General features: G+C 52.1%; 8 protein-coding genes across 8 annotated transcripts; 4 read left to right on the forward strand and 4 right to left on the reverse strand.

The window, feature by feature from the left end:
* Window positions 1-94: 94 nt before the first annotated feature.
* On the reverse strand, window positions 95-3,305 carry BDV14DRAFT_196442 (mediator of RNA polymerase II transcription subunit 16; the record flags this gene model as incomplete). Its single annotated transcript, XM_073772449.1, has 9 exons — window positions 95-834; window positions 892-1,023; window positions 1,073-1,342; window positions 1,396-1,506; window positions 1,557-1,676; window positions 1,731-1,950; window positions 1,998-2,708; window positions 2,761-3,106; window positions 3,157-3,305. The coding sequence occupies 9 exons, from the start codon at window positions 3,303-3,305 to the stop codon at window positions 95-97; spliced, it is 2,799 nt and encodes a 932-aa protein (XP_073632087.1).
* A 1,491-nt stretch (window positions 3,306-4,796) lies between these two features.
* BDV14DRAFT_187474 (putative SIR2 family histone deacetylase (Hst4)) lies at window positions 4,797-6,557 on the forward strand (the record flags this gene model as incomplete). The annotated part of the gene is made up of 2 exons (XM_073770956.1): window positions 4,797-5,115; window positions 5,173-6,557. The coding sequence occupies 2 exons, from the start codon at window positions 4,797-4,799 to the stop codon at window positions 6,555-6,557; spliced, it is 1,704 nt and encodes a 567-aa protein (XP_073632088.1).
* A 200-nt stretch (window positions 6,558-6,757) lies between these two features.
* On the reverse strand, window positions 6,758-8,446 carry cbfA (putative CBF/NF-Y family transcription factor). Its single transcript, XM_073765825.1, has 3 exons — window positions 7,811-8,446; window positions 7,589-7,722; window positions 6,758-7,507 (listed from the first exon to the last, which is right to left on the reverse strand). Exons 1-3 carry the CDS (start codon window positions 7,940-7,942, stop codon window positions 6,958-6,960), a joined length of 816 nt encoding a protein of 271 aa, XP_073632089.1. The 5' UTR covers window positions 7,943-8,446; the 3' UTR covers window positions 6,758-6,957.
* A 351-nt stretch (window positions 8,447-8,797) lies between these two features.
* On the reverse strand, window positions 8,798-10,781 carry BDV14DRAFT_166364 (putative GTP binding protein). The gene is made up of 3 exons (XM_073767474.1): window positions 10,725-10,781; window positions 10,573-10,667; window positions 8,798-10,498 (listed from the first exon to the last, which is right to left on the reverse strand). Exons 1-3 carry the CDS (start codon window positions 10,735-10,737, stop codon window positions 8,951-8,953), a joined length of 1,656 nt encoding a protein of 551 aa, XP_073632090.1. The 5' UTR covers window positions 10,738-10,781; the 3' UTR covers window positions 8,798-8,950.
* Window positions 10,782-11,040: 259 nt separating this feature from the next.
* BDV14DRAFT_196446 (HAD family hydrolase) lies at window positions 11,041-11,971 on the forward strand (the record flags this gene model as incomplete). The annotated part of the gene is made up of 4 exons (XM_073772450.1): window positions 11,041-11,137; window positions 11,225-11,246; window positions 11,321-11,430; window positions 11,490-11,971. 4 exons carry the CDS (start codon window positions 11,041-11,043, stop codon window positions 11,969-11,971), a joined length of 711 nt encoding a protein of 236 aa, XP_073632091.1.
* Window positions 11,892-12,766, reverse strand: BDV14DRAFT_118217 (uncharacterized protein). The gene is made up of 3 exons (XM_073765826.1): window positions 12,434-12,766; window positions 11,966-12,373; window positions 11,892-11,899 (listed from the first exon to the last, which is right to left on the reverse strand). Exons 1-2 carry the CDS (start codon window positions 12,640-12,642, stop codon window positions 12,118-12,120), a joined length of 465 nt encoding a protein of 154 aa, XP_073632092.1. The 5' UTR covers window positions 12,643-12,766; the 3' UTR covers window positions 11,892-11,899; window positions 11,966-12,117.
* A 5,192-nt stretch (window positions 12,767-17,958) lies between these two features.
* On the forward strand, window positions 17,959-20,181 carry BDV14DRAFT_118275 (uncharacterized protein). Its single transcript, XM_073765827.1, has 2 exons — window positions 17,959-18,491; window positions 18,544-20,181. The coding sequence occupies exons 1-2, from the start codon at window positions 18,159-18,161 to the stop codon at window positions 20,080-20,082; spliced, it is 1,872 nt and encodes a 623-aa protein (XP_073632093.1). The 5' UTR covers window positions 17,959-18,158; the 3' UTR covers window positions 20,083-20,181.
* A 394-nt stretch (window positions 20,182-20,575) lies between these two features.
* BDV14DRAFT_196448 (phosphoglycerate mutase family protein) lies at window positions 20,576-21,990 on the forward strand (the record flags this gene model as incomplete). Its single annotated transcript, XM_073772451.1, has 3 exons — window positions 20,576-20,710; window positions 20,813-21,040; window positions 21,136-21,990. 3 exons carry the CDS (start codon window positions 20,576-20,578, stop codon window positions 21,988-21,990), a joined length of 1,218 nt encoding a protein of 405 aa, XP_073632094.1.
* Window positions 21,991-22,140: the final 150 nt, after the last annotated feature.

Below are 22,140 nucleotides of genomic sequence, written 5' to 3' on the forward strand. Positions count from 1 at the left end.
ATATGTAGTTCTCCAACACTCTACCACACAACACTAATATCACCAGCTCATCACGTCACCTCACCTCTCTTCAAAAGTTCAAATGAATGGAAAATTAACCACCCCCCGCCCCCGCCCCCTCAAGATTCCACATCCCCCCACAAATACAAGATCTCAAATGCCCCAATTTATAAATCATACGGAACGCCAGAACCGAGCGAGGCGGGTACATCGCCTCACTAATCTCGCAGCAGCGAACGCACCGTCTCGTAAGGTTCCCCCCCTGGGGCGTTCTACCGTTGGTATTTGCATTGGCGGCTAGATTCGAGCCCTGAGTGCCCAATGATAAACTCCCGCCTCTAGCGATGGGTGCTTTCTTGATAATGTCAACGTCGCGAGAGCGTCGGTATGCCTCTGTGCGTGCATCCGCGCCGAAACCAAGCCAGCTATAGTCTCCCAAGTAGATACTCATGCGATCGACTTCAGCCTTCAATGTGGGAACAGTTTGCCGCAGAATAGTCGAGACCGCAGGGACAAGGACAGGCGGGATGCGACTGTGGACGAGGAGTTCCTTCTCTGGTCCTGGCCGCTCGGTATCGCCGAACCCAGCGCCCGTGTATGCATGTTTCACAGCTGAGTCAACGTACGTGAGAAGTTTTTCGTAGACGTCTGTGCGGATGGGGGATGAGTCAAGCGCTGCGCAGATCTCGGTGTAGTAGACGCGTGAGTCACCAGTTAAAGGGGCGTTTGCGTAGCCAGCGTGGATGCCGCGTAGGCCGCGGCAGATGAAGCGGAGAAAGCAGCGGGACATGCTGGAGAGGAGGATTATGAGAGGGAGGGAGGAGGTTGTTTTTACTGGGCTTTTGGTTAGTTTGGGGTTGAGGTCTTTCAGTGGGGTATATGGGGACGAACGTTTCTGGTTGAAGGATTCTTGGTCGGTAGCAACGCTTTCGAACTCGTCTGCGAGGTCGAATAGTTCGTTTAGGATGTATAGGGAGAAATCAAGAGCCCATTTGGTGTTGCCAAGGACCATGCGCACGACATCTGACAGTGGTTAGCGAGAGATAATTGCATCACAAGGCAGCATTCTCACCTGGGTCGTGCGGCTCGGGGGCCTGGACTCCTTTGTTGTATTGGAAGAAAAAAGGGTATATAATAGCGGCCTGGCGAAGTTGGAGGATGGCCCATGGGACATTGGATGATAAGCTACGCGCCTTGTATTTGCTCTTGAAGCCCAAGGCCGCTTGTATGCTGAGGGCACGAGGTATGTAAGGGTGGTTCATTAATTTATCATGTTCCGTCGTGAAGTTGCAGTTGATGGACAACGCCCGGTACACCTCATTTAGGAAGACTGTTTGGGAATCTAGGGTACATCAGCAAGGATTTCTCGACTACAGCGAGAAATAATTGGCTTACCCGAAGACAACTGGCGTATTAATAGCAACAGGATATCGTCCGTGTTAACTTCACCACCGCATCCACGACAAAATGCTAATGTCAATGCAGCAATGGCTGCAGAAAATTTGTCTAGAGTTGGTTAGCATGTATTGCCCTGGGAAATTTTCATCATCACGTACTCTCGTCGTAATGACCACTCTCTGCACCGTAGGAGTGTTGCATAATCCTAAGGTGTGTTTTCCCGTCGCTGTCGAGGCCCACTGCAACGCATGCGTTTGGAGAGAAACTTATGTGTATACCTATCAAGGTCAGTTAGCAGGGAGTGATAGACTGATCATGCCAAGAGAACAAACCTGAAGCATCAAGAGGATATTGAAAGCCTGCTTGGGCGAGGCTGGTGACATTGTTCGCATCGTCAACGCCATCAAACCCAGACATGGTCTTTGGATCATAGAAAGAGATAGAGCTATCATCATAGGAAATGGCGAGGACATTGCCATATTCCGTTTGGTCTACCGAGATGACATGACGATCTGAAGTGATATCTTCAAGACGGCGTAGTGAACTTTTCGGCTGGAGATTTGTTAGCGGATAGAATAGTGTTTGAGTTGGATCCATACCTTGACCTGAATATTTGTTTTCTTCGAGGCCACTTCATCGAACTTTGGATGCAAAGAAGGAACGCCAGTTTCCAACTGCCACCGGACAATGGCGCTGGCTGGAACTTGCGGCTGTTGATGAGGAAGAATAGCATGAGGAGGTATTGAGAAGACAGCTACAATCCAGGGGTTTAGCGTTGACCCTGCAGAGTTGTCGGATGCAGGAAGAATGATTTGTAACGAGGTTAAACAGTAAAGAGAGCTCGTGAGCGGGTACTGTTCGTTCGGGTTCTCGGTCGAGCCCCGGTTGCTTGGAATGTTATAAGGTACTTCAACCTTAGAGTGGATGAATCGGAAAGTCGGAACAGGATATTGTGGAGGAGTTTGTTTTTGCTGCGTAGGATCCCATTGTGCCGGGTTCCACGAAATGCTCACTCGATAAAGAGATATCTTTTGGCATGTTGAGTGCGTGGCAATCAAAATACCAGCTTGAGTTGCTACCAAAGCTGCATGGGTCAGAAATCTGTCGGAATAGCTCGTGTTCTTCAGCTCTGCCGTTATCTCCGCCCATCGGTTATCCGGGTTCTGGTATAAGAGTTTCATCACTCCAGACCTTGTAATGCAGAGAAGCGCTGCTTTGCTGACAGGATGAAATGGTCCAATCGGACGCCGTCTAAATGGTGAATATGCCCAACGACCTTGACCTTTAGTCGCTTGGTAGAACGAGTGTACCTGAAAAATTGAGCTGCGAGTTCATGGAAGTCTGCACAGGGGGGATACTAACCGAACGCTGTTGATTCAACCACATCATGCCGACAATCTGAGCTCCATCATCGTCAACATCGAAAGCCGCTTGACGGGATCCGTTGATGCTATTCAGAGCAACGGGGATGGAGCAGATTGATACTCGGCCGGACGAATCAGCTACTGCTAGTTCTGAGCCAGTTTCATTCCAGCACAAATGAACCAGTGCATGGCCATCGTGGGCCTCTGTGATCTGGTTCAATGGCGTCTCATCGCTGAGCACCCACTTGCCATCTGACTGTTGGCATTGAAGATGGCGGACATTGACTCTAGACGAGTCTTGCGAGATGTACGCAATGCATCCAAGCCTCGACCACGCAATTTTCCTAGACAGATCAGCACCACAAGTAGACTGACAAGCACTGCATAGACATACTGGCAACATCCGACCAGTCTCATCTCATCAAGGCGTTGAGCTAGACCCTTGGTGGAGGTGGTAGTGCCCGGAGGCAAACCCAGCTCAAGTGAGGTGGATTCGCCAAATAAATCGTCGACATTGATCCCGTCCTCCATAATTAAGGGCATTCTGAGGCGCCCTGGGGTAGTTCCGACCTAAGGGATAGCGATGTTGAGAATCTATGAATGGGCGAAATCATAACAGCACCCAGATATCATAGTGGGTGTGATCCACACGGCGGGATGGATCGCAGACGGGGAGAGAATGTCAACGCGGGGTGACAGACGTCAAAGCATTGAAGTTGCGCACAGGTCATTCAGTAATGGGGGGGAATGAGAGCGTTTTGGGAGCTACAATACCAGCTTCTGCACTGCAGATCAAGGCATCCCATCATCGTCGGCTTCGTAAATAAGAGCGACCGAGGCTAGCACATTATGGAGCCGTGGGTCCTGTAGCTTAGTAAGCGTCACGTGTGGTCACGTGTGGCCTGTCACCGGGTCAACCAACGATATCTCCAGATTCTTCGGACAATGCAGTTTCTCAAAAACAGACACTACTGTCAATGATGAAAGTATGCTGATACCCTTGAATGTAGCCTTGTTTCACCTTTTAGAAACCATGAAAAGAAAGAGTAGACTATAAGACAGTGTTTCGGTGTTTATGTGTGAAACATCAGGTTAGACCCGGGCTCCAGAGCGACTAAGCCGCATTAGTGTTTGAGCTGCAGGTCCATCCGCTGGCAGGAGGAATTTGAGCCAATCAGGTTCAGGGGTTTCTGCGACCGAAAACAACCTCAGTTCTGGAGTGCAAGCCATCATCGGCTCTATAGCACTTTTGTTTGCTACGGGCGCGTTACGTCAAGAGCATATACTTCTCGGACCTGAAAACTCTGGTTCACAGGGTGGCCTTATTGTTCCATCTGCTTCATTTCTTCCATTTGCCCTCCGCTGATCCTGCTGGATTCTCTTACTGTTCCATTCCTCCCCTCTCGAGTCCTTTCGAGTTTTCCGATCTCTTTCCCTCTCTCCAGAAAATCAGGAATCCCGTGGGTCAAAATAAACACTACCAGCGAGAGAACCATCAAAGCCCAGCTGTGGTCCGGGTCCTCCTCCTTTCTACTCCTCCTTGGTCTTTCTTACATCCTCTTCCCCTCTTGACTTCATCATTTGCGCACTCTTAGGTCTTGAGGTCGGGCCCCATCGCAGTCACGGGGTTTCTTGTTCTCGAGACTGAGAATCTGCCTCTCTTCCCAGCATCTTGAACCCCCTCGACCCGTCACCTGTTCTCTTCCATTTCTCTTCTCGGTTCCAACAAGACCCAGAGAACTCGATTCTGACACCCTGCAAATTTCCTCCTTTTCCTCCCAATTGATGCCGGCTACTTGTTCAATATCTATCCATGATTGCCATCCAAAGAATTCTTTAGTCTTTTGACGGCCCTTTGTCCCTATCTCTTTTTCCCTTTCCTCTTCTTTCTTCCTTTTCTTATATCCTCGCGTCATCCCGACCGGCGTCATAATGGCTCCTCGCAAAACCAAACCCACAACCACAACCACCACTACAACCATCACAACCTCTGCGACCTCGTCATCTTGCCCGTCGCCAAATAGTCTAAAGGCCATGGAGGTGGACTATCTCACATTTTCCGACGACGACTCGGTCTTGAGCGACGCGCCATCGTCCCCTATCGAGCCTCCAGACTTCTTCCTGCCGTCCCCGGATGAGTCTAGCGCCGGCCAAGGCGAACGACCGCCCGCCAGAAAGAAGCGCCGTGTGGCCGGCCCCAAGGAGCGCCGAACCCAACTGCTCGATCTCACCCCGCGCGCCGGCCTTCCAAACGCCGACCAGGATGAGCAGATCGACCTTCTTGTCAACACTATCCGTGGCCACCGCAAAATTGTTGTGATCGCTGGTGCTGGTATTTCCACTTCTGCAGGCAGTACGGACCCATTACTACTTACTACCTCTGCTACTTTGTACTAATGTCACCACTTAGTTCCCGACTTTCGTTCCGACGATGGCCTTTTCAAATCCCTGCAAAAGAAGCACAACCTCAAGGCGTCGGGCAAGCTCATGTTTGATGCTGCCGTCTATCAGGATGAAATATTGACCGCCTCCTTCCAGGAGATGGTACGGTCGCTGTCGCTAGAAGCCGAAAGAACCTCGCCCACAGCTTTCCACCACATGCTCGCCCGATTAGCTCGCGACGAACGCCTCACCCGTTTGTACACCCAGAACATCGATGGCATCGAAACGTCAATGCCTCCTCTAGCAACTCAGATCCCATTGAACGTCAAAGCGCCGTGGCCACGAACGATTCAATTGCACGGAAGCCTTGAGAAAATGGTATGCCAGAAGTGCCGGCATATGAGCACTTTTGACCGCGGCATGTTCGACCGCCCCGACGCGCCTGAATGCCCAGAGTGTACGATGAACAACCAATTCCGAATGGAGACCGGTCAGCGAAGTCACGGCATTGGAAAGATGAGGCCTCGTCTCGTCCTGTACAACGAGCACAACCCGGATGAGGAGGCCATTACCTCCGTGATGAACGCGGATATTCGCTCGCGTCCTGATGCGCTAATCGTGGTGGGAACTAGCTTGAAGATTCCCGGGGTGCGTCGTCTTGTCAAGAGTCTATGTTCGATAATCCGAACTCGCCGCAATGGCGTCACAATGTTCATCAACAATGAGCCGCCTTCCGGCAAGGAATTCGAAGACTGCTTTGATCTGATAGTCAAGGGCGACTGCGAGGAGGTCGCACGGCTTGCCCAGCTAAAGCGCTGGGACGACGACTCGAAGCCAATCTTCGACGAATGTGATTCCGCCGACGTCGAGCGTATCAAGAGCGAACAAGGGCCGATTTCTGTCCTTATCCGTACCCCCAAGAAGGCGAAGGTGCAGCAGACAGGAATGCTCACACCGTCGTCAAGCTACGATGGGGATGCGGAGAATGCAACCAAGGCCGCTATCTCAAATCCTGCCAGCAAAGGAAAGAATCTCGTGGAGGTCCTCAAGGCAACCAAGCGCGAAGCACCAAAGAAGGCATCCAAAACCTCGGGCGTCAAGAAGCCTGCCGCCCGCAAGCAAACCAAGAAGGAACCGGCCAAGAACGCCAAAATCACCACCTTCAGCAGGGTCACAAAGGCGCAGAAGGTCATGCCCGAAGAGAAATCAATCAAGCTCGAGAAAGAGACCAACAAGGCCATGCACCCCGTACCGCCAGGTGCAGTACGCAACAACGCGTCAAACCCACCAATGTTCCCTGGTCTCGCATCAAAGGGCGACGCAACGCCGCCATCAAGAACGCAATGGCGCGACCCCGAGACGATCTCGCCAAAGTCTATCCCCAAGGGGATGAGCGAGTTACTGAGCCAGTAACCGCGGACTTTTCTTTCTTTCTTTCTTCCCATCCTTATCATTCCGGTCCATTGTTTGAGATACCACTGATAGACTACTACGGCATTGGCGTTACCGCGTTACTTGTCTGGCTGGTGGATCGGGTTTACCTTGTCTTTTATATTTTGCATCTAATGCTTGTATGCGGGATCAATCAGGGACGGAGTTCATGTTGGCGTTGATGTTGGTGTTGGTGTCAGGGTGGTAATGAATGCATGCATCATATCATATTTCACTTTTATATTCATTGTTTGGAGCATCTTCTTCGTGGCGTATTGCTGGGGGTAATAGGTTAGGTATTATATGAGCCAATTGAGCATCATCATCTATCATGTTCGGTTGCTTCATTTATGTCATCGTCCAAGGCGTTGTTAGAGTTGGTTTATCCCAGCCCCAGATCACCCCGTAACTGACTCCCTGGCCCTTCCTCGTCGGAATCAGTATCACCGCCTGCGTCGGGATCCATCAGGTGGTCTAAGCCCTCCACTCGATCTATATCTTCGTCTTCACGGACTTCCTCGTCCTCGTCCTCTTCTTCCTCTGTTGCGTCTTCGTCGTGTTCCTCTTCTACTTCCTCCGCCTCCTGTTCATCTTCCATATCGTGATCTTGATCTTCTTCGTCTTCAACTTCAACATCCGCGCCATTTCCATCCCTCTTAACCCTCTTCACACCACGTACAACAGCCTCTTTCTTCTCTCCACTGCCACCTTCTGTTCCCGCTTGCCCCTCTCCTTTCTCTGTTTCTGCACCTCCAGCTGCATCCCCATGGCCAGCCTCACCCTTCTTAGGCCTCCTCTTCGCAGCTTTACTCTCCGTGAACGCATCAAGCTCCCTCTCGAGCCTAGGTCTGAACCCCTCGAATTCTATTTCCGATAGCGCGTTAAGTACGTCTGCGGGTGTGACTGTTCGTTTGAGGGTTGATTCGTTCGCTCTGTTCATATGGCCGATATTAGCCATGCTTTCTTCATGACTATAACATCACAAAAAGCGAGTTGGATGGGGGGGGGCATACGCCGATGACAAATAAGACACAAACACCGTCGCGGCCTTCTGTATCGCTAGCACCGCATCCTTCTGCACTGATGTATTTGGCGGCAGGACGGATTTCGCCAGGCGCAAGGTTATGCTGCGGGGGAGGAGGTAGTCCTGCTCATATCCATGGTCACATTAGTGCTTGTTCGCGGGATGATGAAGATTCTCTGCTGAAATATTGTTCAGAGGATGGGCTGCGCACCTCAATTGAGACACCCTCGGCACGGGCCTTGAGTTGTTGCTCTGTTGCTTGGAGGGGCTTCGATTGTGTCTGTTGGGATTGGGTGTCTGCGGCGGCGGCGTCCGCGTCGGCGAATGGTGACGATGAGGACATTTTGCTTATTGACTATTTCCCGCTTTTCTCGAATGTTATCCGAAGCTGCTACGGCCCGGCGATATAACGGTCGAACGAACTTTCCGTGGTTGGACGGTTGAAATCGAGTCGCGACTCGCGAGTGGCAGTTTGCGGTTGCGGTGCGGCGGGACGTCAATCGTTCTTTGTACTTTGTAAAGGCTGGAGCTTGTTGGATGGAGAGTTGTAGACTGGCTCAATCGAGTCTCAGATTCCGGTCGTATTATGATTCAAGAAGATCGGTAGGAAAAGATTGGTTGACTGGGAAGAGAAATTATCACAAGCAAGGCGGTGATTTCATTTGGACGCGACGCGATGGGTGGAATTGGAGAAGATGGGCCGGCCGGGAGCGCGTCCACACCTCCACTTTTCTACATACTTACCTTCTATGAGACTTCGACAGATGGGTAGTCAAGGGCATCTCGACGACATCTGTTATATGTACTGGGAACTCTCTGAGGTGTTTAGTATTATGTGTGGAAAATCGTATTAGGTCGGAGTTCATAGAGTGTTCCGTACGCGGGGAGCTCGTGGACGGTCAACTATAGTGCGGCGCAAGTATGTGCCAGCGACAGAGAGACACTTAAACCTATTTTCTTGGTCCTTGCGATGAGAGTAGCCATGGGGTATCTCGTGGGGGCTTGCATTCGGACTTGGAAACCAATTCAGGTGCAGATTTCGAACTCTGACATCGTTAGTACATCGTCGAATGACATTGTGCCGGATAATCCCATGAATTTATATATCTGCCGAAGAATGGCATAATGACCACTGATACCACTAAACAACTCGACAGACGACTATATGAACGGCTACACTATAAAAACACCGCAATGTCATCAAAATCGTCTGCATTGATTCAACTCTGACTAGTAATCTATTTTTGCTGACCCTAAACGCCGTCTGGTATCCCGTGACCATGACATGACTTGAACGAACGACAAAGAAAGAAAGACATTAGATAGCAGGAAAGTAAGACCTAGAGTAAGTCTACTCCTCCATAGCCTCATCACCACCATCGCCATCACCCCAAAGCCCCTCAATCTTGAACTCGGCAGCCCATTCCGTAACAACCTGTCTCGTATCAACACCAGCAGCAGCAGGCGCCGCATTCGTATCCGCACCCGCAGCATCCGTCGTGTTGACGACCTGCAAGACAGGAGGCGTAGCCCAGCCCTGGATACGGCCGTCGCGCCAGTCATTTACGACGGTCATAGCAGCGGCCTCGAGGTTCGGCACGCCGCGCTTCCCAAGACGTCCGCGCTTGCGAGCAACCTGGATAAGGAAGTCGTTTGTTCGGTCGGAGGTTGATTCGCCGGAGTACAATGTGGGAATACCGTAGACCTGGAGCAGTTTCTGGAGAAGACCCTCTGAGGAAGAGAGGCGCTTGAGGAGGAGCGTAACAGCGGGAATGGGGTCTTCGATTTGCTTAGGGGGGATGGCGTTAAGGAGGATGAGGCGGGCGTGCTCGTCGATCTTCTTCTTGCTGCTGCTCTTCTTGGAGTCGCCGCCGGCATTGGGGAAGACGATTCCGGGCGAGTCGATGAGCTTAAGCTTGCTGTCGAGCTTGACCTCGCGGAGGTTAGTGGTGACACCGGCTTCGGCGCCCGTCGGGCAAGCGTTGCTAGAGCCCTTGTTCATGCGGGCTGTGAGGGCGTTGATAACGGAGGACTTGCCGACGTTGGGGTACCCGATTACGCCGACGGAGATGGAGCGGCCGAGGTTCTTGTTCTGGGCATAGGTCTTGAGCGCGCGGAAAAGCGTTTCTGATGTGCCCTTTACAGAGAGCTGCTTGTGGTCGAAGCTATGGGCGTTGCCGGCGCCGTTGGAGGCCTTGAGCGGGAGGGTGGGGAAGTAGCGGCGGAGGTGGATGAGCCAGTTCTTGAGGACAACGGGGGGGACGAGGTCGATCTTATTGAGAATGAGGATAAGGCGCTTCTGGCCACCATCCGCGGCCATGATTTCGCGCTCGACTTCCTTTGACCGCGTGCCTTCGGGGTCACGCGCGTCCAGAACGTAGAGGACGACATCGGCGGCTTCGACAACCTTCTTGAAGACCTTGTCGAATGCCCGGCGGGAGGTCTCCTTGCCTGTGGTGTTGACAAGCGCAGGGACACCGTCCTCATCGACAGCATCCTCATCATCATCCTCGCTCATTCCATCCATATCGTCGTCCTCGTCCAGTTCGTCATCGTCCTCGTCACTGTCCGCACCACCATCGTACTCCGCGGCGCGAGCCCGAGCAGACGCAAGCAAAGCAGCCATAGGGTTTGAGTCGTCACCGCCCATATCCTCGTCCATCTCGTCATCAAGCAAGTCATCGGCATCGACCATTCTGTTCCCCGCGACATCCGCAACGCCGGCCTCGCCGCTCTGCTTCGCAGCGGCGCGACGCTCACGGGCTGCCTCGCGGATGCGCTCCTGCTCCTCGGCCTTCTGTCGTCGCCGCTCCTCGATCTCCTGGAGCATCTTCTCCTTGTGTGGGAAGAGGTTGGGGATACCGGGATCTTTCTTGATCTTGGAGCGCCATTCTGGGTTCTAAGAATGGAAATCAGCTACTGCGGCCAGGAGAAACCACATAAAGTCAGAGATTAGGGAAGAGTAGAAAATACCTTCTTAGCAAGCTTTCTGTTCTTCCTCTGCTTCGCCGCGGAGGCCTTCTCGATCTTGTGCCTTAGCCGGACGGGCGTCCGCTTGGAAGATTTGCCTGGACACAAGCCTGTAAGTTTCAAGTACACCACCGACGCTCAAGAATATAACATACCTAACTTGACCATTTTGGCGGAGCTGTTATGAAGTTCACGGACTCAACTTCTCCGCCTTCAAAATCTCGGTCTGGAATTTTTTTGAAGATTTCCCGCGCTAAGATAACCGGAAAAACAGGTTCCGCCGATCTCCGGGGGGCTTTGCGGATGTATAGCGGGGAGCTGAGGTGGGATGGCGAACCTTTTTCCTTTCGTTATAATTTTTAATTGTCACTATATTCCCATCTATTAGGAGTTTTATTTTATTCACGCTTAGCGCTATACATCTGGCCAGTTTCACCGACGAAAAGTATTTCTACGTCTCTCAATTGCATCATGGCTGCCGCTGGCTCGTTCTCTGCCCCGCCGCAAGTACTTACTTTTGATGGACTGCTTTCGGACTTTGATGGAACTATTGTCGATTCGACGGAGGGTGAGTAACTGTACTGCTCCTAGACCTGCACGGGTTGTGGATGAAGTCTCCTGCTATGAGTCGAGTTACTAACTGTATCCTTCGCAGCCATCGTAAAGCACTGGCACAAGTGAGTCATGACCCGACAGAATGCAATAAACCTAGCGCGGATTGATCAACTAGGAGACTGACTATATACTATAGGATTGGCGAAGAGCTCGGAGTTGACCCTAAGGTGATTCTGGCTACGTCTCATGGCCGCCGCAGCATCGACACACTACAATTGTATGACCCTTCAAAAGCCAATTGGGACTGTGAGTCTACCTCTACGTATAGATAGAGAGCATTTACTAAGTCAGGGTGTCTCAACCAGATGTCAGCTTTATCGAAGGAGTAATCCCGAAAGAGTACGGCTCGGACGCCAAAGAAATCCCCGGCGGACGGGCTATCCTCGCCGCGTTGGAAGAAAGCGGCGCAAACTGGGGTGTCGTGACGTCGGGCACCCGCGCATTGATTGAAGGGTGGCTGGGGATACTCGAACTTACACACCCTAAAAACCTCGTTACCGCAGAAGACGTGGAGCAAGGCAAGCCCGACCCGCGATGCTACCTGCTAGGCCGCAAGAAGTTGGACCTGGAACACTCTACCTCGATAGTTGTGCTGGAGGACGCGCCGTCGGGCATTAAGGCAGGCAAGGCAGCTGGCTTCACCGTCATTGCATTGACCACGACGCACACGTTGGAGCAGCTTCAGGCGGCTGGGGCGGACATAATCGTGGAGGACCTGAACAGCATCAAGTTGAAGAGCGTTTCTGAGGGGCGTCTCCAGCTGGAGGTCCTGAACGCTTACCAGTAATGGAAGGTTATTTCTGAGGGAATCGCCTAGCGCCTGGCCTTGGTCTGCACGCCTCACGCCCGATATGTCGGTGAGGCTCTTGTCCTGCTTAACCTTCCAGCCAAGACGTACGATTCATGAGATACACGCTAGACCGATAGACAACATTATTGTATATAGAGTCTGGAGTTTAGGTTTTCTTGCAGAATATGACGTGTGCAATAATTGTGTTGGGGTTGAGCCTTGCTTAGACGTAAGGACTCACCATTCGGACTCCCTTGCTCTGCCATGCTCTTTGCGCGAGGGAAGACACATGGACACGGGTAATAGATGGGTTGATGGTGGGTGTCTTTGATCCCTTTCAACGGCCACAGGTACTTTTTTCTAGGGAGGAAGGGATGACATCGATACGACGACGAGAACCTAAAGCGAAGGCTAGTTAGTCTCGCAGTTGGCATACCAAGAAAAAAACTCAGCTCTCACTCTTGACGCCCTAAATACTTGTCTGTGGTAGCGGTGTAGATCCTCAGCGTTTGTTGAGCTTGAATGTCCTGAACTGGTAGTTCGTGCGTCCGGATGTCTTGCTCGAAAGTATGGAACGAGGCAGCAACGGCAATTGAGTCGGTATACCGACTTGGGTTGTCCGGAGCAGAGCCATCACGGCTTGCTAGGCCTTTTCTGATATGTCCCATGGCCAGGCCCAGAGCTCGAACCCAGAACGCGGATTCAGAGGCCTTTTTTTCAAAAGCTCCGAGCTGGGGCTTGAGCTCACCGACACCCTTTACTTGGCATAGAGAGAGAAAAAAAAAAGGCTCAGATGTCGAATTGAGGAGGCTGGACCGGAGGGTCGACTCGCGCGAGACGCGACGACGGACCAAGGTGAACAGTAAACAATGATGCTGCACAGATGTGGCTCCTGCAAAGGCAAGTAGCGTAGCCGATGAACCACAGAAAAAGAAATGTCGAGGGCACAGACATGGACTGCTGCGAGCCACTCAGGCGCTGCCGGAGATGCAATTGTACCACCGGTTCTGCAGCCTTTGCTTCGGCCATCATGTGTCCTACCACACGAGCATGCGTAATCCTGTTCTCAAGGCCAAAGAAACGCGGTGATCAGTTGGCAACGATCTGTCCACTGGCAGAGAGCCGTTCGAGTTCTCGAAAGCTGATGTATCGGATTCTCTGCCGACACCTCACGTCAAAAACGAGACTAGATCGCTCGATGGATCCGCCCTGCACTGTAACGACTCACCCAGCGCCATCTGCAAGGGAGCATGTAACATGGGTCATTGTCCAAGAGGAGGAGGGAAGATTGTTCCATCTTTCCGAACCCTGTCGGGCCCTGGTCTTCTTTTATTGTTCTTAAGTGGGATGTCCCCGCAAATCCGATCTAAGGGCAAGCTTCATCAATAAGTTCAAGGCTTAGAGGGGATCGAAGGGGAACTTGAAAGGGAGAGGCAGCTTCGAGACGTCGCCCAGGCGATGCAAAGCTCTTACCTTAGGTGGCGACAGCTATACGCCATCTGCAGTTTGCACATAATTTGATGCACATAATGTGTATGCATAGTTGTATGCATCCTCTGTCGCAGCTACCGTCTGTGAAAACCTCTGCACAAGACGGGAGCTCCCCGTGTGCAAACTTGAAGCTGCAAAGGCAGCAAAGTCGCAGAAATACCTGCGTATGCCCTAGCAAGTAGAGCTTGACCGTCTGTGCTCGACGCAAGATAGCAAAGATATTGTCAGTAAAAATAGCCGCCGTCAGCGTCGTGCAACTGCGCCGTCGTACAGCCAGAGCTCGATACCGCCACTCAGCGGTCTTTGAGACTCGCAAAAAGAAAGACTAGAGTCGAGACAGCGCCTCTCGAGTCTCGTCCGGTCGGTGGCCATCGCAACCTATCCACCTATCAATCGGCGCTATTATCTGCATGACAAATCCCAAACGACCCCCTTTGGTTTGGAACCATACGATAGCTCTCTAGACATGCCTGGGGCTATTCTGACCCTGCAGAAAAACCCGTCAAGACCTCAACACCAAAACGGCGAAGGGGAAAAGAGGCGCACTGCCACACTCGGAGGTCTCCTACACAGCTGGTGGCGACTGGCAACACCGCTGCATAGCTCATTTTCGTGAAACAAGTGTGGCGTAGCTGGCACTTTGCTGATCTCGTCGACCCCGAGCTCAGCAGGCAGTAAGATTACGGCGAGCGCTGATACGTATTGATGGTGTACTCCGCATTGAGCCGGAACCCGTATTGTAGTCGGCATAATGATTCGGTGAGAAAACTCCTGTCAACTTTGACATCACACTGTACAGCCGACAACAAGGTAGTATCACGAAGATTACTAACCCAGGAGGATCACCGGTGGCAGTTGAGGCCCTGATCTACCGGGATCATATGATTTGCATCCCGTAATGAGCCCAAGGACTGATTGACAATGATCAGACCCAGGACTGTGGGAGGATCGATGATGGGAATGGCTGCTGGGATTTACAGCAGATCACTCCGCTGCCAAGGCGTAACCTTATGCTAAAGAGTTTAGCGCAGAACATCTCCCTAAACGTACCAGTACTTGCTACTTTCGGCGTACGGAGAACAACCTGGACCCAAAACTTGGAGACAGGCCTTCAGAGTTCAGGGGAACCTGAGGGGTTGGCGCCCTGCTCTGGAGGTATCTCAAAACCTTGCTAATTACATCACCGACGATATTCGGCGGATATCGCTTCTCTAGCGTTCCGATTCGACATACGAGCTGCTCTTCAATTCAACCGGCGATGACGGGACCCTCACCCGCTGATTTGGTTCGCCTCAACGGGGGGCGTGCACTGTGCTTGCGGGATCATCAAGGCGCTTCGCCCGCCATCGATCTACTCTGTAGTATAGAGCTTGTATCCTCCTTTGATGTCTGCAGGGAAAAGCACATCCTTGACTGTGATGAAAAGTGATTTGAGTACTGATTGGCCTTGGGAAAGAAGAAAGTTTCCCTCGGGTCATTGTGTATAAGATCATTGGCCTAAGGTGTACTACAGCAGGCTCAGTGATGAAGCCATCTCACACTGGGTTTTGGTGGTCGAGGCGCGGAGACTGCTTCCATGCACGATCTGTTTCGCTGGTGCTGATGTGCTTCTAAGCGTTTAAACGAGAGCTTTCCTTCCCTTTGTAGAGATTGAAAATGAACACCGAGTTACTCCGAAGACACATATAGTACGTAAGGGTACGTACTTTGGTAGTCGTGGAGACTGGAGACCAGGGCGATCCGTACTCTGAGCGACTTGATTGGTTGGTCCATGATCGCCCTTTAGGCCAGACTGGGAGAAGCATCCAGTTTTCTCCATGGTCCAAGCGAAGGGGAATATTCCGCATGAAGGTCGAGCTTTGTGGCCTTATGGCACGGTTCCAGCCACCGAAGCACCGGTATAAGTTTACCGTTTTGTTCGAGGTAAACGTTGGATTGCTAATCTGCCCTGCCGCAGTTTGAAAAGATTAGAAAGAGAAACTAGGGAAGCATGAATGTCGAAGTGCATGCATAAACCGCTCGAGTATTTGCCAACCAAGACCCGCAGGGAGAGCATCTGATAGTTTCCGTGCCAAAGAGTCCCTAACATATCTCGAGGTTGAGGTGACATCTTGCGCTGCATGTAGGGTGCTCAGGGTGGCCCTTGGACAGCTGTTGCGTAACCTGTGGACTGTGCGGGCGCTCCGGACACTGTCATCGTTAGCGTCGAGCCTGAACATGCTGACACTGACAGTCTACATTTGACGGCCTGCCTCTCAGGTCAGATTTGCGAAGATGGACGAATCACGAAGGTGTCTTTCAGGTCACTCGTGTATCTACCACCCCAAAGCTTTCATGAAATAATACGAAAGCGACGATACCGGCTTGCGCCCGCGCTTGATTCGCAAAGACGAAGGGAATCGAATCAAGAGATCCTGGGAGTGATCGACAGGATCTGTCGACTATTGAATTTAGTGGGGCTTGGCTTGTGCTGCCACGCTTTTGCAGGGCAGAATGATCCTCCTTTTCAACTTTTTGTCATGGCCCAACCTTGAATCCCCTCCAGGCCGTTAAATGATTGGCAGATCCAAGGAAACGGAGCCACTGAGTGAAAAGGATGACAGGCATGACTGGCGATCTGTACTTGGGGGCCACCCAGCGACTGACTCGGATGTAGCCTGGATGCCCACGCGTCCAGGAGTAGGGAAAAAGTGATCTGAGGCTGTCGAGTGTCGACCCTCGAGCCCCAAAGAATGACCTGAAGGAGCTAGACTTTCCTGAGCAAGTAAATGAAAATTTCTGACCATGGGATTGGGGACCTTCTCCTTTGGACCGAGCAACACCGAGGAAGGCTGAAGCGTCCAGATTTCGGAGCCCCCGCCTGGTGAAGAGCACTATTGAGTTCTGAAACTGGGCAACTACAAAGAAAGCATCATCTTCATCAATTGAAAACAACGAAACCCACCGGGTTGGGGCGTCCGTCATGAGTGTTTCGCAACAGGCGCGGTGTAAGGGTGAGCAGCAGAGGAGAAATGTCCGAGCTTCCAGTCTGGAATGGAATCGGATTTTGGGTCACCTGAAGACCGTCTTGGCACCGGCCCGTCGCGCTAACCAGATCCAGAATATGTGTGTGTAGCTGGTGTGGTGTGCCTGTCCCGTGACCTCACCCACAACAAACGACGACTGCCGAAGATGGGGTCAGGAACTCCCGAATTCCTGGGTCTGCGCTCCCTCTGATCCACCCCAGATGTCGAACTCATGTAAATCACTTTAGGACCAGGTCCATTATCATCACACTAACTACGTACTCTCACGCTTGGGCTTGACTAACTAGTTGAGTAGTTGGAGCACTGGAGCTTTGGAAGCACATCGTAACCCGCATCGCAAGCGATCACTGGCCCTCCCAGACCACGCTAATGCAGGAACTCATGAAGCTCGATAGCAGCATCTCCAACTCGTCACAATTCCAGTTTTCTCGTCTTGAAACTCCGAGAGAAAGGATCCGGCCAAAAAAGAGACCAGAAGGAGCCTTCCAGAATCGCTGCAGAAAGCCCCTGGCTCCCTTTATTGATCTCGCTACCTTGCCATCCTGGTAGATTTGGTTGCCTCTGAAGCCGACGGGCCTCGAATCTCTCCTCTGAACATCTTGATGGCTTGATGGATGATGCTGCTATCGATCTCACGTCGGTCGGCATAAGGCAAGGAAGGGTTCAAGTTCGAAAACGAACCACACGAACCCTGCGGGTCAGCACCACCGAGTAGTTGGATCCGATGATAACAAAAAAAGCAAGCAGTGCACAACCTAAACGAGAAAAAGGAACAATAAAAGAGCAAACTCAAACAGAAGCTGATTCAGACGAGCGATTCGTACGGTCACCGCCGCTGGGATAAGGCCAAGATAGCCGGGACGGGGAACGGATTGACCCCCTGGGCTGACGCTCAGACGAAGCAGCCCACTGGACTGGGAACGGATAGTTAGCCATTGTGTTCCTGAAGGGCCTGTCGCGATTACGATCTCTTTGCGGGAACCTTGAACCCAGAGTAGCTTGATTAAAATACTTTAATCGTGCAGCCAGCCTGTAAGCAGCGTGCGTACTGTAAGACAGATACCGACGCACCGATCTCAGTTCCGGGCGACGATCGCCCCAATGGCACTTTTCTCCCCGTCCGCCTTCTCTCCTCTCTCCTCCTTCTCCATCTCCAGTTCTCTCTCTCTCTTTCTCTCCCTCACTCCCTCTCTCAGTCTTTCCTTTCTGTTTCTGTCCGTCGCCCACACTCCCTTTGCCTCTTTCGTTCTCCTATTTATTAATTAATTTTTCTATTACCCTTTTGATTTTAAATCCATTCCTTAATTTTCCTTTTTCTATTTTCTGCTTTGCAGTCCCGCTCTCGTACAGCAGCAGTCACTCCTTCCCTGTCCTTATTAGCTCCTGTCGTCGGACTTCATGTCTGCTCTCTTCACCTTCTTGACGTTTTAAATCTTGGATCCCACCTGCTGCAAGTATACATATCAACAGCTTCAGCCCCAGTCACTCTCTTCACACCTTCGATCCACTGTCCCTCTGCGCTCCCCAGCACAGCACCCTCCACCTCCCATCGAACCGTCTCGCGATCCAAGCTTAGAACCTCTACATTACTACCCCTCCGATCATTGTTGTCCTTCATCAATCGTTTTGTCCTTGTCCTCGAGCCCCTCCGGCTCAACACCGCCATCATGAACTATATTCATCACCCATATGCCTTCGCTGGCCACCCCGGCGTGCCAATTGAGCAACAACACCTTGCCTACGACCCGTCAATGGTCCACCCTTCTATGATGCACCCAATGGACGGCTACCTCTACGCTCATCCGCCTTTTGATATGGTCGACTACTATCACCAGCCTATAATGGATTATGAGGAATATGCGGAGAACCTCTCGCGGCCGAGGTTGACCAAAGAGCAGGTCGAGACATTGGAAGCACAATTTCAAGCACACCCAAAGCCCAGCAGCAACGTCAAGCGCCAACTAGCTGCCCAAACAAACCTCAGTCTTCCTCGAGTTGCCGTACGTGAAGCTAGATAATCTTTATAAGTCCACGTTTACTGACTTGTCGCAGAACTGGTTCCAAAACCGACGAGCCAAGGCAAAGCAGCAGAGGAGACAAGAGGAATATGAGCGCATGCAAAAGGCAAAGGCTGAAGCAGAGGAAGTCGCCAGAGGAAAAACCGAGTCTTCAAACCCTTCCGAGTCAGTTGAATCCAATGATGAGGGGAAGCCGGAAGAGAGCAAAATTTCTACACCGAAACCTTCGAAGCCCTCCCCATCTGGCAACGACAAACAAGCTTCTGAATCTGCTGGCGTATGTAAGCATCAGCAGGCACGGAGCGAGACAGCTCGCGCAGCCAGCCTTGCTTCCCTGCAGAGAGCTATAAACGCTGCCGCCGCTGGTCCGTATAGTCATGACGGCCAGAGTGCGACAAGCGGATCAGTGTCTCCAACCACCTCCCTCCCAACAGACGCTGACTCTGCAGTCTGGGGATCTGTTACTTCAGGCGCGGATCTCTCCATTCCCGGCTTTGACAACTCGCAATCGCTCTCTGACTACCGGTCCGCTAGCGATGCGGGCGCGCAGTATAACTCAATGCAATATGCTCTGCAGTCGGACGTGACTATCACGCGCCGAGGCTCATCAGATATGCTCGCTGACGGACTTGATGGAATCGGTATCACCACTTCACCTGGTCTTTCACAGCTTGGTAACAGGACGGACCGGGCACCGGCCTGGAAGGAGGCCGGCAAAGAGCTTGACCTCGCTGCCCGTAGAAAGAGGCCAAGGCCTGCTGCCATTGGCACCAAGTCTTCTTCAATTCTTCCTACTTCGTCCATGTCACCCACGACACGCGGTCAGAACTACGGGTCTGTGAAGCATTCCAAGTCTGCACAGAGTCTCAACTCCCGTTACGCGGGAGTGCGAAAAGCCTCTTCACAGCGCTCGCCCTTGAACCTGTCCACCTTTGCCGAGGCTGGTGTCTTGAGCTCTGCAAAGACTGAGCTGTCAACCATGCTACAACCGGTCACGACGGGCTCACTCGCCCCGCCCACCCCCCTTACGCCGGAGGATCTCCACCATCTGCTTCCGCAAACGCCCACAGATGGCTACTGCTTGTCCGCGGCGCCTACGAGCCATGTATTCCCCACGACACAACCAATGCAGATCAACATCGCATCACCACCAGATACCCCACTGGGTATGGAAATGAACTTCCCATATCAGTATGGAGGGATGGCACCACCAATGTCTGCTCCCGCCCATTTCACCTCATTTCCAGACTACAGCTGTGATGGCACCCTACAAGGGAAAGCCTGGGAAGCTACCTCGATGCCGTCTCCAGAGGCCACCTTTCAAAGCCAGGTCCCAATGGACCTTTCCATGTCGTACGAGCAAGCCCTCGAGCAAAGTCATTCTGAGAGCGGACACTCGGGGTCCCCGTACTGTGATGGGGACATGCCAGGGGATGCCAAGGCCACGGAGTTCCATCTCTACGAGTTCCCGGACCAAGAGGAAGCTCACCGGTTCGTGGCTCAGCAGCTTCCGAGCCACAAGCCCAAGGCATACACCTTTGCCGAGCACCGCACCCCCACCAATTTTGGTTGACGAACGATATTTTTTCGATATCTTACTGTACTCTTAAAAGGTTCTGTGATATATATGTTGGATATTTTGGATTCTTGAGCATTATCTTGGGTTCTCGGTGTTGCGGTCGGTTTCTTTTTTGCATTCTTGGAAGCGCTGGGTTGGACATAGGAGACTTTACGTATATTACTTACAATCTTAATACATAATCTAGACGATTTACTTGACTGATCTTTTTGAAGTAAAACCCCCGAAATGAAGTTCAGGCCAGGACCCGAGCCGAGAGGCCTTGGACCGGCGTATAGTCGCGAGCGTTAATATCGACCCGGCCTTAGCCTCCCACGTGCGGCGCCATCCCTGCCTGTATGGCTTCGGACGACAAACCCGCCATGCTCAAGGCTCTGTCATTCCAGGAACATCCGAGCGTGCCTCGATCTGATTGCGTTCGCATAACGCCTATAAAGTGCGTATCCTCTCGCTGCAATTCCTGTCAATGTTCAAAGAACTAACAAAGATGAAGCTCTCAACCTTCACAGCAACGCTCGGCCTCAGCGCCGTCGCCTCAGCTGCGAAGCACATCAACTACACCACCGTCAAAGGCTACTTTGCTCAAGATGACCCATCTACAGACCCCTCTACTTTTGACTATGTGCGTCATTCTCCCCTTTTCTTCTCCCCCTCCCTCACCAAACCACACCACACACTCTCTCCACTTTATACGCAAGTATACATACTAACAAACAACCCACAGACGTCCCACAACTTCGGCCTCCTAGACCGCGCCTACGAAGCCGATCAGCTCTTCGGCTCACCCCCCGGCTCCAAAAATCTCACTCAGTGGCAGCGCTTCCACCGCCAACTGGAGTACCTGAACGACAATGCCCCCAACCACGTGAGCTACAAGCTTCTCTTTATGGGACGGCACGGCGAGGGGTGGCATAATGCTGCCGAGGACTTTTACGGCACGCCTGCTTGGAATGTACGTCCACCACCCTCTGCAATACCATTTAGTCAATCACCCTTGAGTATGTATGAGTATGTTTAAGCGTGGCTAACAATAATTGATACGCGCAGTGCTACTGGGCCCTCCTAACAGGAAACGCAACAGCAACTTGGTTCGACGCAGACCTAACCCCCGCAGGAATAGAACAAGCCCAAATAGCACACGACTACTGGGTTTCGCAATACGCCACCCAGAAAATCGCATTCCCAGACGCATACTATTCCAGTCCCATGACGCGCGCATTAAAGACAGCAAATATAACCTTCTCGAACCTCCCTCTCAACCAAACTCACTCTGCGCCATTTGTTCCTGAAGTCAAGGAGGGATTCCGCGAGGGAATGAGCATGCACACTTGTAACGCGCGCCGAAGCAAGAGTTATATCGAGGATTTGTTCCCCGGTTGGACTTTTGAAATTGGGTTCATGGAGGAGGATGAGTTTTGGACTGGGACTACGGCGGAACCAAGTGAGGGGCAGGATTTGCGGAGTCGGAAGGCGCTGGATGATATCTTTTATCCGGGTGTTGATGGACCTAGTCCGTCTTCTTCATCCTTCGTCTCGATTCCTACGCCCACAGCCACCCCTTACCCAGGCCACAGAGGCTCAGGCTTCACCCACCATCACAGCACAAACAAGGCCAAAACCAACCAAATCATCTCGATAACCGCACACTCAGGCGAAATCACCTCCATCCTGCGCGTGATAGGCCACCAAGCGTTCCGACTAAGCACAGGCGCCGTGATCCCCGTCCTTGTGCGTGCAGAGGAGGTGTACGAGCCTGAGCCGACGACTACGGCTGTTTGGAGCGTGAGTGCGTACTGCACGGCGCCGCCCGCGACGAGCACGGAGGGTGGGTGTGTTTGTGCGAGTAGTGCGGCGCCTGTGACGAGTGGGTATCCGGTTTTTGCGACGGGGACTGTTGCTTAAGGTCTTGTTTTTTTTTTTTTTTTCTAGGAGCGAGTGAAAGGTGGTGGGTTGAGGGGTGAGATTTCAGGATGCGAGGTATTCAATGTTTCTTATATGGCTCATGCCCTATGATTGGTTGGTTTGAAAGATAAAAATACTATACTATGTAAT

Source organism: Aspergillus stella-maris (genome assembly GCF_047715825.1).
Source record: "Aspergillus stella-maris strain CBS 113639 unplaced genomic scaffold BDV14scaffold_6, whole genome shotgun sequence".
Lineage (NCBI taxonomy): Eukaryota > Fungi > Ascomycota > Eurotiomycetes > Eurotiales > Aspergillaceae > Aspergillus > Aspergillus stella-maris.